General features: G+C 41.6%; 1 protein-coding gene across 7 annotated transcripts in view; it reads right to left on the reverse strand.

The window, feature by feature from the left end:
- Window positions 1–1349: 1349 nt before the first annotated feature.
- MPPED1 (metallophosphoesterase domain containing 1) overlaps window positions 1350–13301 on the reverse strand; it is a 66437-nt gene continuing 54485 nt past the window's right edge. For all 7 annotated transcript variants that reach the window (XM_074591004.1, XM_074590987.1, XM_074590995.1 and 4 more), the window contains 2 exons: window positions 8698–8811; window positions 1350–5099 (listed from right to left, as the gene is read on the reverse strand). In XM_074591004.1, the coding sequence (XP_074447105.1) occupies window positions 4981–5099; window positions 8698–8811 (233 nt within the window). In that variant the 3' untranslated portion in view covers window positions 1350–4980. The remainder of the gene's footprint in view (window positions 5100–8697; window positions 8812–13301) is intronic.

A 13301-nucleotide genomic window follows, 5' to 3' on the forward strand; every position in this document is an offset into this window, starting at 1 on the left:
GGATGAGGAGTGGGCAAATGTCACAGGGCCCCGTACCCCACCCAGCAGCACCCCCAGCCCCGGGGCTGCTCACCACACACGGCAGACGAGGTGCCCCTGACAGCAAAGTGGGACCCGGGCGGGACGAGGATTGCAAAAGGCACCACCGAAGCCAGGAGAATGGGGCCAGAGCCAGGGAAAAGGTTCCCCCCCATGGAGACAGCTTGGATAGGGCTCCCTGGGAGGAAGGGAGTGATGGCAAGTGAAAACTGGGTAAGTCCGGATCGGCTGTCACCTCTTGAAGAGATACCCCAGCTAGGGCAGCTCATCACAGCCCTCCACTGCGGGCTGCAAATATATATTATTATCCAAAAAAATCCTAAAGAAATGAAGAAGGGAAGTGGAGAAAGATCATGAGAGAAAGCAGCAGGGAACCGTGTCCAAATGCTCGGAAAGGAAGGAAGAGGAGGTCCTCTTCTGGCATGGCTGCCTCTCACCAACTCCCAAAGGACACATCAAAAAGAGAGGAGGGGAGCGTTTCCTAGATGGGAAAGTAAGAGGGTTAGAAATAGAGTCTAGCTAGAATTGAAATTATTTGAATTTCTAGATGAAGTGAGTAAAAAGAAACATAATGGAAGTATACAAAATAATGAATGGCACAAAGAACGTACATATAAGTACTCCTATTTACACTTTTCACATAAAAAGAGAACAAAGGGACAGTCAATAAACCCAAATGGCAGCTCACATACAAGGATAAGCGAAAAACTGTTGTTCTAATGCACTGTGCACAATCACCTGGGGAGCTCACTGTTCCAAAATATCGCTAAAATCGCAGATGCAGAGAGACTTGCAAGGTACATTCAGGAATGTACCTGAAAGAAAAGAACATGTGCAGCTATATTCGCTATGTGTGAGTTACATTAGCAGTGAGCAATAATATGGGTTTTTAAGAGAGAAATTCTCATCCAAACAAGAATAAATGGGAGGGGGACAAAGATGCCCATGGGCAGATTAGTCCGAAAATTGCCTTCTAAAGAATGTCTTGTTCCTCTTTCCTCTGAAGCATTTATGTTGGCTATTGGCAGCAATCCGTGACCGGGGAAGACGAGCTACTTCTCCTTATCCCCCCTGGCCCCCTCCTGCAGCAAGGCCAGAGCACCTTCCCACCCGCCCTGTCCACACACGTCACCCAGAGACCGGGGTTTTCACCTTCCCTCCCCACAGCCACCTCACCAGGGCCAGCCTGGCTTGCTGCTGCCACCAGCAACCTCCTTGAAGACCATCGTGGTTTTGGAGTCTCCGTCTTCAGGGGCTACCAGATCTGAAAGCCTAAAGCCGGTTGCCCAGGCTGGGGTGCAGCTGCGGTGGGTAGGGGACGCCTGGGAAAAGGCAGCTGCTCAGGTGGGTGCCAAGTCCCAGCTTGCTCATTCCTGGTAGCCAAGGAACTTATCACATCCTCAGCCATATGTGACTGAGGGAGGTAAAAATAATCTTTTTTTTTTTTTTTTCTTTTCAGTGACACGCAGTGCTAACTCCCTTATTCGTCATCGAAATGAACTGAAATTAATCTTGGTAACAGTTCTGCCTGGTGATGGGAACGCACGTACTAGTGATACACATCAGCACACCTTCGGGAGCGATGCTACTTAGATATCAGTGAAGGTCAGCGGTGGGGAGGTGGGGTGGGAAATGACTTGAGAGAGCATCCCTGAATTTAAATCGCAAAACTACGTTTGTGGAAACCTTTCTTTTCATGGCCTTCATAATCTGAGGTAGACCAGGCTTGAGGCAAGAAGCCCAAGCCTTGACAGTGCCCACAAAATTAAAATAATAGCTCACCTCCCTCTCCCTCTCTGTGAGGTTCATGTCCTTACACTCAACCCAGAGCATGAACCATCCTTCCCCTGACTGCCACCCGTTCCCAAAGGACAGCATCCCAGTTCCCGACTGCTTCACAGCTCCGTTGCAGCACTCCCTCAGGTTTGCTTTTCCCCGCCTGACAGGCTCGTCTGGTGCATTCCCCCACCAAAATACATCGGTTAAAGGAAGCGGGTGCTGTTTACCCCTCTGCAGCCCCAACTCGCTGTCTTCTGCGGGAGACGTGGTGGCCTGAAGCTGGCAGGCGGAGCAGGGCACCTTCTGACCATCACCCCCAGCCCCTCTGCCAGCTGCCCCACACCGAGCTGATCCACAGCCCCTCACGATAACAACTTTAATGTCCCCCAGGCTGGCTCCTACACCTGGAGAAGACAGGCAGCCTTTCCCACATGGAGCTGAATGCACAAGATGGATATAAAGAGGCCTTATTTTTTGTTGTTTTGTTTTGTTTCGTTTTAAGACTTTATTTGTCTAACATGCTTGACCAAAAATTACAACAACAATCAAGTTATGCCAAAATGATTAAATAACCTTTAAGCTTTCATACCTCAAGTACTTTAAATCATATTTTGAAGTAACAGCTGCTTTCGTATCCTTCCCACATAAAAATACACAGTATTTTGAAGATACCTTAGGAAAAATTATTTTTAAGAGAATAGTTTATGGTCGACATAGAAATTTTGTTGAGGCTAATAAAAGGACCTCTTCCCCCCACTTTAACATTTTTGTCTCTTAAGTGCCGCGAGCGAATGTAAACATTTCAGACTTCTTTAACATACAGCCAATTTCCTGCCACATTTGTTTCAAACCGCTTGAATTGTGACTAGCTAAGACACTTTTATTCTAACTACATGCTATTGCTCATCTTCCCAATGATGGCGGGAGTTCATATTCAACTATGAATTTCAGTCCTTGCTGATTTAGGAGCTGATCCTGCAATTTCTACGCCAATAAATAGTTTTGACAAAAGTGGCCCCATCTGAATTCACGGCAGACTGCTCATGCGCTTGTGAACTATTCACCCAAAAACCAGTGGCAGTGGCCACCCATCGTTTTGAGTTTCGTTTCAGAAAAAAAGCAGCAAATCAGTTTAGACCCCAAGTCACCCGACAGCTCACAAGAAATGACCAACCCGTGACTTGTCATGTTTTCCGGTGGTTTCTGGTGGGTCCACAGCACGAGTTAGTTACTGGGCTGGAGTGTCACTGCTCCCAGCAGCAGCTGCTGGAAGAGCTGCTGCCCATGGGAAGCCAGCGGCATGCAATACTTCTGCCCACCTCGCTTAGAGCTGAAGCTGACATAACCTGGCCTTGCAACACAGATATTTTAAATTGTGTATGCATATAATGTACATTTAGCTGCTACCTGAAGCCCACATTTACATCCATGTATCAGGCAAAGAGTAACATCCATAATTATCCGATGCACGTGTGAAGATGTGGGCTATGCACAGACCTGCAAACAACCCTGTACTTGTAGTGTGATGAGCTGCCCAACGCATGTGAACAAGATTAATGTCTAGATGCCATCAGCCCCAAATTCAGGATGTCCACGTTCAGAATACAGCAGTTAAATTATCTCCATCAAGGCAAAAAGGCTCCTCTTTGAGCATGGAGAAGTCTGCTAGTTCAAGGAAGAAACCCATTTCTTGTAGGGCATGTTTGAAACACTTTTTTTTTCTTTTTTGTTGGTGGGTTTGTAATCAATTCGCAAGCTTCTGCCTAGGACGGGACTGAAATCCCATCAGCTTCAACACCTCTGTTAACCTGCAGGAAAGCCTCACGGGCAGTGCTAGTGTTGGCCATCCCAACCAGCTCCTCACACGTCCCCTGCTTTGCCTGGCATCACATGCAAGACGACAGATGGATTTCAGCTCGGTTGATGACTTTGTCTTGGGCCTCTCTCAGCAGTGTCCACGCAGGGGCAGACAGCAATGACAGGTTTTGTGAGGTGACCCTGTTCTGTGCCCATTGGCGTGTACTCATCACTCATCGCACTTACGCTACCACATCACTACCCAAAAGTGAATGCCCAAACTCCTTGAGGTGACCCCTTCCCCTTGACATCCATAGGACAAAAGGATCACAATGACATTTAATCACTTCGGACTGGGGCCAAATTCAAACCAGTAATCTCATCACTGGCTGCATGTCCCATTAACAGGTTTTAAACAAATAGTCCCAGTGGGTTTTATTTAAAATACCACTACTGAACAGTGGTTTATTTCAAATACCACTACGTCATTTTTGTGGGTTTTTTTTTTTTGCTTTTAACATACAATCGCGTATCGCCTTACCACATGAAAACAGAGTTATATTTTTTTCTTCTTTTTTTTTTTTTTTTAAGGGAAATGTCATCCTTTTTTTTCACAGGCGAGTCCAGGTTACAAATTCCTGAGTTTATACTGCACTTAACGCAGTCTCCCTTCTTGAATGTTGAGCTGTTTACAGCATGCCGGCAATATGCACCATTTCCCTTACCATCTGTAATGCCAGATGTAGTAAAACTTCATTTCAGTACAGTGAATTAGGGCCTCTATTGCATTGGTTTTTTAATAGATGCAAAGACTTAGACCTGGAGGACTTGAAGTAATAGCTTTCCTCCTGTGACTGGTCATTCGTGCGCCATCTTTTATATTTGCCATGTTAATTAAGGGAGAACATCTTTACCATCATTTTTCTTTTACCAATAGCTCACTGGGAAACATCTGAAATGAGGAAATCCTAGTCTAAACACTTAAGTTTAAACTGCAAACTTTCTTAAAGAAACACTCCTTTGAAAGACATTGCTCTTTTAATAAGTCTGATATAATGTACGGTATATACAAAAATCCCTACTTGAGATATATATATATGTATATGTATATATATATGTGGAATGCATTCACTTTTCTGTGTTCACAAATATTTTAATGGTGAAATGTTAAAGTCTTTAATCTGTTTCTGGCACCAAAATGTCTTTGTTCCTCATCCGCTTTTGTCACTCAAAATTTATCCGTGAAGAGCTAGCAGGGAAAAAAGAAGGTTTTTGCTTTTTTGTTGAACGGTTCCCTATTGGGATTCTCAGCCAGCAATACAAAGTTGCTAATGTGTTGAGCACAACTTTAAATCCTCATTATAATCATGTGTTCCTTGGAGTAGGTAAGTCAATAACTATAGGTGGATTAAGTGGCTGGTAGTTCACAGTGCACACAGATGCATTCACGTAGGTAGTAGTTCCGTCAGCCATGACACCATAACCTACAAAGAAAGAAAAACTCTGGTTACTCTCATTAGTCATTATTATCTTTTCTTTTTAATTATTCACCTTTATCACACAATAGTAAGCACCACATTTGTTACTCAGAAGGAATTTAAAAATTCTCTTCACGCAAAACATAAAGGTCTCCTGAATTAACACCATCTTTGTCCTACAGCAGAACTTTTTGCCACCTTTTAAATTGTGTAAGAAAAGCAAAATGGACCCTTGCTAGCTAGTGGCTACAATCTCTGGCAGCCAGCTAGCCAAACCTCCTGAGAAAGACAGATGCTTTTCTCTGCAAAGCTTTTTTCTTAAAACCTTCTCAGTTTTGGAAAGGGTAAGAAGACAGAGCTTTGACAATTACAGCACTGAAAAAAACATACTTCTGGTCATTTAGGTCTGCCATCATCAGCAAACTTTGGGCAATTTTCACCTTTCCACCTTTTTTTCTGTCCTGTCTTGAACATCTTTTAAGGAACCAAAGAAGAAAAAGCATTGCTTGACTAAGGGGAGTATGCGTGCATGTGCACCTGGGCGGGATTTGTCTAGTAGGAACCTCTTCTTCCCACGTGTTTGAACTTGACCAATTTCAACCAAATTTGATGGAAAGACACTAAAATGCCTGCCCAGGCAGTGAAAACACAGCTTCATTAATGCATTCTCTGACAGACAAGGTGAATTCACACCCTGAGACACCATAACATTTCCACGGAGGAAACCACCCTTCTGTATGTCTCACCAGTGGCAAAAAAACTTTAACTACATCTCATGATTGACTAGATACCAAAGCCAAATAATTCCAGAGCTAAATCTGCAGAAAATCAAACTTCCAGCTCTAATGCCGGTAGAAATGCAGTGAAATGCTGTTTCAGAAAGTAAAGAAGCCCTTTAACTGCCCTGGTGTTATGAAAAAGTAGACACACTCTCCATTATCAAAAATCTTTTCACGAATGACTAGGAAAAAACATGAGCTTGATTACACTAAAACTAAAAGCTTAATGTTGGAAACTTGCATTGAAGTATTCAGATCAATACGAAGAAATGCATTCACAAGAAGAAATATATGATTTGGGGGAAATCACCTGGTAGAAAGCATTTGTACTAAGATTCCATCTTGCCATTAATGAAGTTAATAGTGAAACATATTCATTGCTACATACACCGAGTTCCGGCCGTTCAAATCCTAGGTACCTGGGATCCTATAGTTTCTCCGAGTGCAATTTCACATCTTATAGAAGCATTGTTAGTTGCAGAATTTACAGACAAAGAAACAGTAGCCAAATTCCTTTCTTTTTTGTTCGTTAAAATACCCTGAATAATGCAGGGCCTCCTGGACTCCCCATGGAAAATCCACACTCTAATTAGGGACTAGGGAGGGAAGAAAACTCTTGTCAGGTTCCTGTCACAGACATTTCTTTAAATCATTTGCTGTTTGCCACAGAACAATTGTTCTGTGTAAAACACAAACTGCACGGAGGACAGTCAGCATTGCTGCTGGGACTTTCTGTCTCCTCAGCTACACGTTTGGAGAGAACAGAATCGGCTTGCTAATAAGTTCCTTTTGCTGGAAGATTCCTAATGCTACAGTTTTCACTCCTACCCTACTGCCAACGGTTTCCTCAGCCACGACCTCAGCCAAGTACTGGTTGTAATGGGCAAACAGGGATTTTAGCCGGAGTCCCTGCCATGCTCCTTGTCACTTCCATGGGTCGATCAGCAGCAAGCCCATGTGTAGAAGTATTTTTTGGCAGAGACAGCAGTGCAGAGGGGGAATAGGGAAGAAACATCTCTTCTAAGCGTCTCTTCCTCCCGGATGTTCAGTAAATGACTGCTGCAGATGTAGCTATGCTCAGTCAGGGGAAGAACTCATCTGTTCAAATCATGCGTTCCCTCCACAAAGAGCAGCTTCGTTTGCACAGGCTGTCTGCAATGGGAATTCTCCTCTGTAGAGATTTAGCATCCCACTGCAAAACAGGCTATGCGGCTCACCATTTGTTTTCTCTAAATTATGATAGTTAACAAGAAGAGTACCTTGTTTCTGTGTTCTGATACCTACTGTGCCAACTGTATTAATTCGCAAGATTTACCATTCTGTGGAGGTGCCATTCTTTTCTCTTGGGAGCCAAAGCTGGGCTTGGTCTTAGCAGATGTGATTTTGTTTACCTGCCTGAAGCTTCATGGCTTGCTAAGTGTTTGCTTATATCCCCTGCAACCCACTTGGCTTACAATTTCTGAAAAGACTATGAGTTTGAACTGTATTCACTAGCTCTCTTGTACGGAATCTCAAAGACTGCTATCATAGCAAAGGGTTAGGAAAAATACTGCCGATGTGTTGTCTGTTTACTCTGTGATGTAGCAGCACCTTGGACATTAACTAGGCATTAACAGGTCAATGCAGATGAGACACATGACAAGAACGGACTTAATCCCTGAGCCGTAAAATAATGATCTGAATGTCTTCTCCATTAATTTTACACCAGCTCACCTCTCACCAGTGTCACTCCTAACCTAGCAGGGCCAAAGCGCCCAGTAGCAAGTCAGAGCAGGACTTCTTGGGAAGGATAATGGTTCTTCACAAAAACAGAAGTATCTGAATGCCAGTTACTCCAGTTTTTCGGTTTGTTCATTTCTACTCTGGTAAGACCCACAGGTATCCTTCAAAGGCTGTAGCAGTCCCGGAAGCAGAAAATTGGCAGTTGTGGAGCACCTTTTCCTGCCAGTAAGTTAACATTGCCAAGAGCTAAGCAGCTGATAGTACATGCTTACATGCCAATGGAACACTTCTCCACAGCCCAGGGGTTTCTTTTGGTAGGGGCACTGCTTGAAGCCTTGCTGCCATGGTATGTGAACAGGACAGACTTCTCTATAGCAGCCAGCATCTACCTTTCCCTTTGCCTGGAGATGAAATTCTATTGTCACTGACTTCAGTGGAGCACATTTTTCACCACTTAGTGACTTATGTGAAGGGAACTAATATTTTTCCATTAAAAAATCAAATAGCAAGAGAATCGCTTTGTTTTGTCTGGGTACAAAATGTTTTCCCTGCCAAAGCAAATAAATACATGAACAAATATCTTGAACTTCCACAAAAGTCAGTGGTGACATCCCTCTTAACTTCATATATGCACTGATGGGGAGAGACAACCTTTATTGTTCAATCTTGAAGATTAAGCCTTAGAAGCAACCCCAAAGCATTCTCACCCATTTCACAAACACAGAAACTGAGACACAGAGAGCTTATACGAATTATCTTAAGTCACAAAGATTCAGCAGAGGAAAATACAATCCATCAATCCTAATATTTAGTCACTTTCTGTAACTACTGGACTCAGGTTCTTCTTTTAAAATGCACAGTAATCCTGCCTGTGAAGGAGGCATCACGCTGTTTTATAGATGTAGAAACTGAAAGAGAAGCTGCAGTACAAATACTGAAATGTGGGTATCAGCCAATTTCATCTCTACATATGCAGCCAAATAAGTATCTGAATTCCAGAAGTGCTTCAGTTCAGACACTGAAGTTTGAAAACGCTAGTTAAACCAGACAACTTCTGTGTTTGTGGTTTTTAAATATATATATAGAAAGAAATGTGTTCTGACCTTCATGGATATGTCCAAAAACATGAAGCCTTGGCTGTATTCGTCTCTGGACTGTGTTCAGCAGCTCAACACATCCTACCCGTTGCATTTTCTTAGGAACCCAGTCTAGAAAACCTTTGGAAAAGAAAGGAAAGCTTTAAAGAAGACAGGTTATCTGCAAAGCTGTACTGCTATGCAGTACTTCTGAGATTTCATGTCTTGTGGCGTTTCATAAGCAGCCATGGAAGAACTGACATGGAAAAAACAGTGTGTGCCTTGGTAAGTAGAAGAGGAAGGAAGGCAAAATAATGGAGGAAAACCATAAAAGCTCACCCAAAGAAAAAGGTCTATGATAACTCTTGCCAGTTGTTTTTCAAAGAAAAAACACCTCTGCAATTAAAGTATTTTTGCACTGTTGTTAAAGGGAAAACTCAATGCCTTATCTGTTGTTCTTCCTTTAAGAGAGTAAGGTATAAAGAGCAGCATGTCTAAAGAATCTAAATCAACATTTAGCTATTTAAATCTAGTCCTGGGATCTAGTTTTCAAAATTGAATACTTTAACTGATGTAACGCAATCTGTGTTGCTAATAAGACTATATTGCGATCACATTGAATCTTACAGTAGTGGAACTCAGGTGAGGAACCCAAATCATGCCTAAAACCAACATCCTCAAGTAAAACTGATTTAAGCGCTTCATGACACAACAAGCTCCACTAGCCTAAATCTATGGACCTCAGATAGGAAGAGAAACTCAGCCCTTCTGCAGTAGATGTTTTTAAGCGCTACATTTACTTGCACGAAGAGAAATATATAAAAATGCTTTTTTTATCAACACAGACAAAAATGTACACCAACTTGCTTATATGTCTAAAAACATACTGCAGGGGGATGCTTACTGCCAACTGAAGTCTCATGTTTCCTTCAAAGTAGTAGTATAAGAAGGATGTTGTTGTATTAGAGGGTTTGCAATAACCAATCTTGCTTTCCTTCTATTGTTCCGCCATTTTCATCAGGCTCAAATTTGGAAACCTAAAAGATATAATCATTCTGTTTTTCTTTAGTTGTTCTGGTACTTTCCTTGTGTGCCTGTCATAGCTTTGCATCTCTGACTTAGATTGCTGCAACAGCATGAATATATTGTGCCTTTGAGAAAACAGTAGTCAGCCAGAGACGTATAGAGTCTGGACCTAGTTTTCATATGTTTACTTTTGAGGTCCACTCAAGCATAGCTAAATAGCAGCTAACCAACTGGCTTGAAAGACCAGAACTGTGGTATTTGAGCTCTTGGAAAAGCTCTCAGATTTGCTAGAGCTTCAGGGTAGGTTCACACACTGAGAAATACCTTTTTTGGATGCCAGTGCTTGAAAACTGGGCTCAGTACACTGTGGGGTTTTATGAAAACAGTAAAAAATTTGCCCTTGGATCACAGTTACTCAGAGAGCTAGGTCCAATTTTCAGAAATTAGTTGGGAACATGACATCCTAAGTGCCAAAAAGAGGAAGTTCTGATAGTGGCCATAGACTCCTAAGTCATTCAGATGCCTCTGAAGATGCTGCTCGGCTCCTGTCAGGAGGGTGTACAAAAAGAAAGCCCCGTTGAATTACAAAGAAGAGCAGAGCAATGCTCAGGTCTGGTAACTGATTTTACGAGTCACTCTTGGTAGCTAACGCAGGTCAAAATTTACTGTGGGAAATAGTAAGTATTTAAGATGTCAAAGTGCAGCCAGCAACTTCTCTGGAATCCAGTCATGCTTTTTTTCTGAGCAAATGTGCTAAAACCATAGGCTTTGTTACTTCAGTGATTTGAAACAGTTAATTGTCAAAATGTCTGTGGTGAACATAAAGCCAAAAGTATTTCCACTTCAAAAACTTCACAAACAAAAATCCATAAAATTAACTTCTCCATTAAATTAAGCATTATTTATGTTGAACATGTTTTTGTTTACATGCATTATCACCCTTCTGAAGCTTTCCCATATGTTTGCAGCTTATTATGTACACCTGACTACACAAACTAAGAATAATTGATTACACCTAGCTAACAATTAGAGTTCATCTTAGGGTTTTTTTAATGTTTGGTTACTTGAAACAGGTTCCTGCAGCTGTCAGGAATGTATAAATCTTTGTCATAGACATCAAGCAGACAGCTATAAATGAAGACTTAAAGGTGAAATTAAATTAAAAACAAAGAAAAGAACAGCGAACTTTTTGAAGAGAAATAAAGGAATCATGAATGCAGACCTTTAGGAATCAGGGAGAAGACTTAAAAGTTGTATTATACATAGGCTATTAAATATATGGCATATCTTTATTAATAATAAACAGGTTACTAATGAAATGGTCAATAATAGCTGTTTTAACCTTTTTTTTTTCCTCATCCTGTGTGAACCTCCTGCATATCCCTGACCTGGTTTCATCCCAAAGCACTACTCTAAAACAGAAAAAAAAAATCCTCAGATTTTTGTTACGTGCCTAACTGACTTAGAAACACAAAGTCCATTAACTCTTAATGGTGCTTCTGCATCTAAATCATGCAGGCAATTTTAAATATATCTAATAATGTAGTATTAATTACTGTGCACTCTTTCGAAGCGAGGGAAGGAGAAAGCAGCACAGAAAAAGGATGATGGACAGAATTTAGGCGGCCTTGCTGGAGAAAAAAAGAGGAATTTGCAAGAGCACTGATTGCTATTTACGATCATTAGGAACAGCTCTAGTGATGCTGTCCAAGATCAGAGCAACAGTAATTAGCTTTCTGGTTAAAATAATTGCCTGGGAGGGTCAAGAAGGATCCTGTCTCCCAAAATGTCTGTGGACAGAGCTACACAATAAGGAGGCTCTGTAAGTTAGGCAGAGTGCTCATTTCTTTTGAAGCGTCATGTATTTGTTGCCATGGGGGGTGTCAGGGAGACCAACAGCTGATGCCCTCAGGCAGAAGGTTCTGTGCCTGAGCCATCTATTAATGCATCAATGAGAAAAAGACAAAGAAACTGCAACTTTTTTAAAAGAAAATCCCTGGAGGATGGTAGGAGCTCAAAAATTAAAAAAAAAAAAGAGAACAAACACTGAGACATGGGGATGAGGGGAATTCACGTTACCCCATGTAATGTCAGTGGAGATGAGCAGCTCTTCCTCAGAATTACTACAATTATTAAATTACTTTTCAATTATTAAATTTACTATTAAATTTATTATTAAAGCATGCCCGTTGAGTGCCAGCTCTGCAGTACTCACTAGAGGTTCCCCTCCCTCTGCTGATGGCAGAGGATCTGCCTGGAGAGGCCTGGTAGATAAATTAGCAAGGTGGCTGAAACCAGGTGGTGCAAGCCCCTCTCGCCACCTTCCAACACTGGGTTTCAAGTGCTAGCTACAGGGATATTCTTTGGATCAGCCGAAGGTTGGATTTCTTTACAGCTGATCAGCTGGTTTTAAAAACAGCTTTAAAAGTGCTGAAAAAGCTTCTCAAAGAGTTTTAAATATGACTTATAACTAAAACTGTATCAAAGACCCAGTGTCGTGCCTTGGATCCTAACAGCAATTATCCCCAATTATCAACCATTTGTAGTTGGTATCTCAAGGTCTAAAACAATTAATTTCTGCCATCTACTTTTACACGGCATGGCATGAGACTCCACTTAGGTGAAGTAACAAAACACACGCCTTTACTGTGAGAAACCGTGCTCACAAAGAAGCCCTTTCCCCCAGGATTAGTGGCCAGTGGAATGCAAACATGTCTTTCGAAAGAAAACAACAAAACACAAACCCTTTAGATACTTCCTCCTCCAAGCTCTGAAAGAGAAGAAAGGGTGGAAGACAAGAGGGCCTTAGCTTCAGGAAATTGGGGAATCTAAAGGTTAAAAGAAACCAACTGCCTCTATTTCACACAAAGCACTCTTCCGCAGTAAGACTCAGCAGAACACTTAAAGACATGCTTCACTTTCATGTCCATTTATTAAACCAGTGAGAGTTAAACACATAGTTACATTAAATATAGCTTCCTATATGTAAAATACATTGAAAAACATGTTAAAAGCTTTAAGTCTTGACTGAATCTGGACAATTTTCTGTGATTATATTATTTCTGTAACACAGATAATTTCACTGTTATCTATGAATACAAGAAATTTCTCATGGCCTTTATATCACCTATATTAATATTTGCAAAACACAAATGCAAAACTATTTCTTGCTGATGTGTTAGTGTTGCCAGATTGTATTAAAGATAGGCAACTCACTTGCTCTGTCCAAAGAACAGGCAAAGAATGGCAACATTTGGGTTTGTGAGGCAGAAGATGCACCAAGTCAGTAGGATGAGGAAAAATACAGACTGGGTACTTGTTGGTGGGGGAATGCTGCTGCAAGTGAGGGAGAAAGACAGTGCTAAAAAAATAAGATCCCAATCCTGCATTTCTTTTCAAGCAGGCTCCATGCTTTAAATCTAGTAATTTCACCAGTGGCTGAGTGGATAGATGCACAGGAAAACTAGACTTGGCTTATTTATAAAGCTAATCAAGGCTCTATGTGTTAAGGCTTTATTTTTTAAGCCATTATTTAATTTCCTACCATTGAGCACAGGTAATCATGAAACATAAAACTGAGCTGAAGTCCTGGTGCTGCTGAAATC

The sequence above is a fragment of the Larus michahellis genome, chromosome 1 (genome assembly GCF_964199755.1).
Source record: "Larus michahellis chromosome 1, bLarMic1.1, whole genome shotgun sequence".
NCBI classification, from domain to species: Eukaryota; Metazoa; Chordata; class Aves; order Charadriiformes; family Laridae; genus Larus; species Larus michahellis.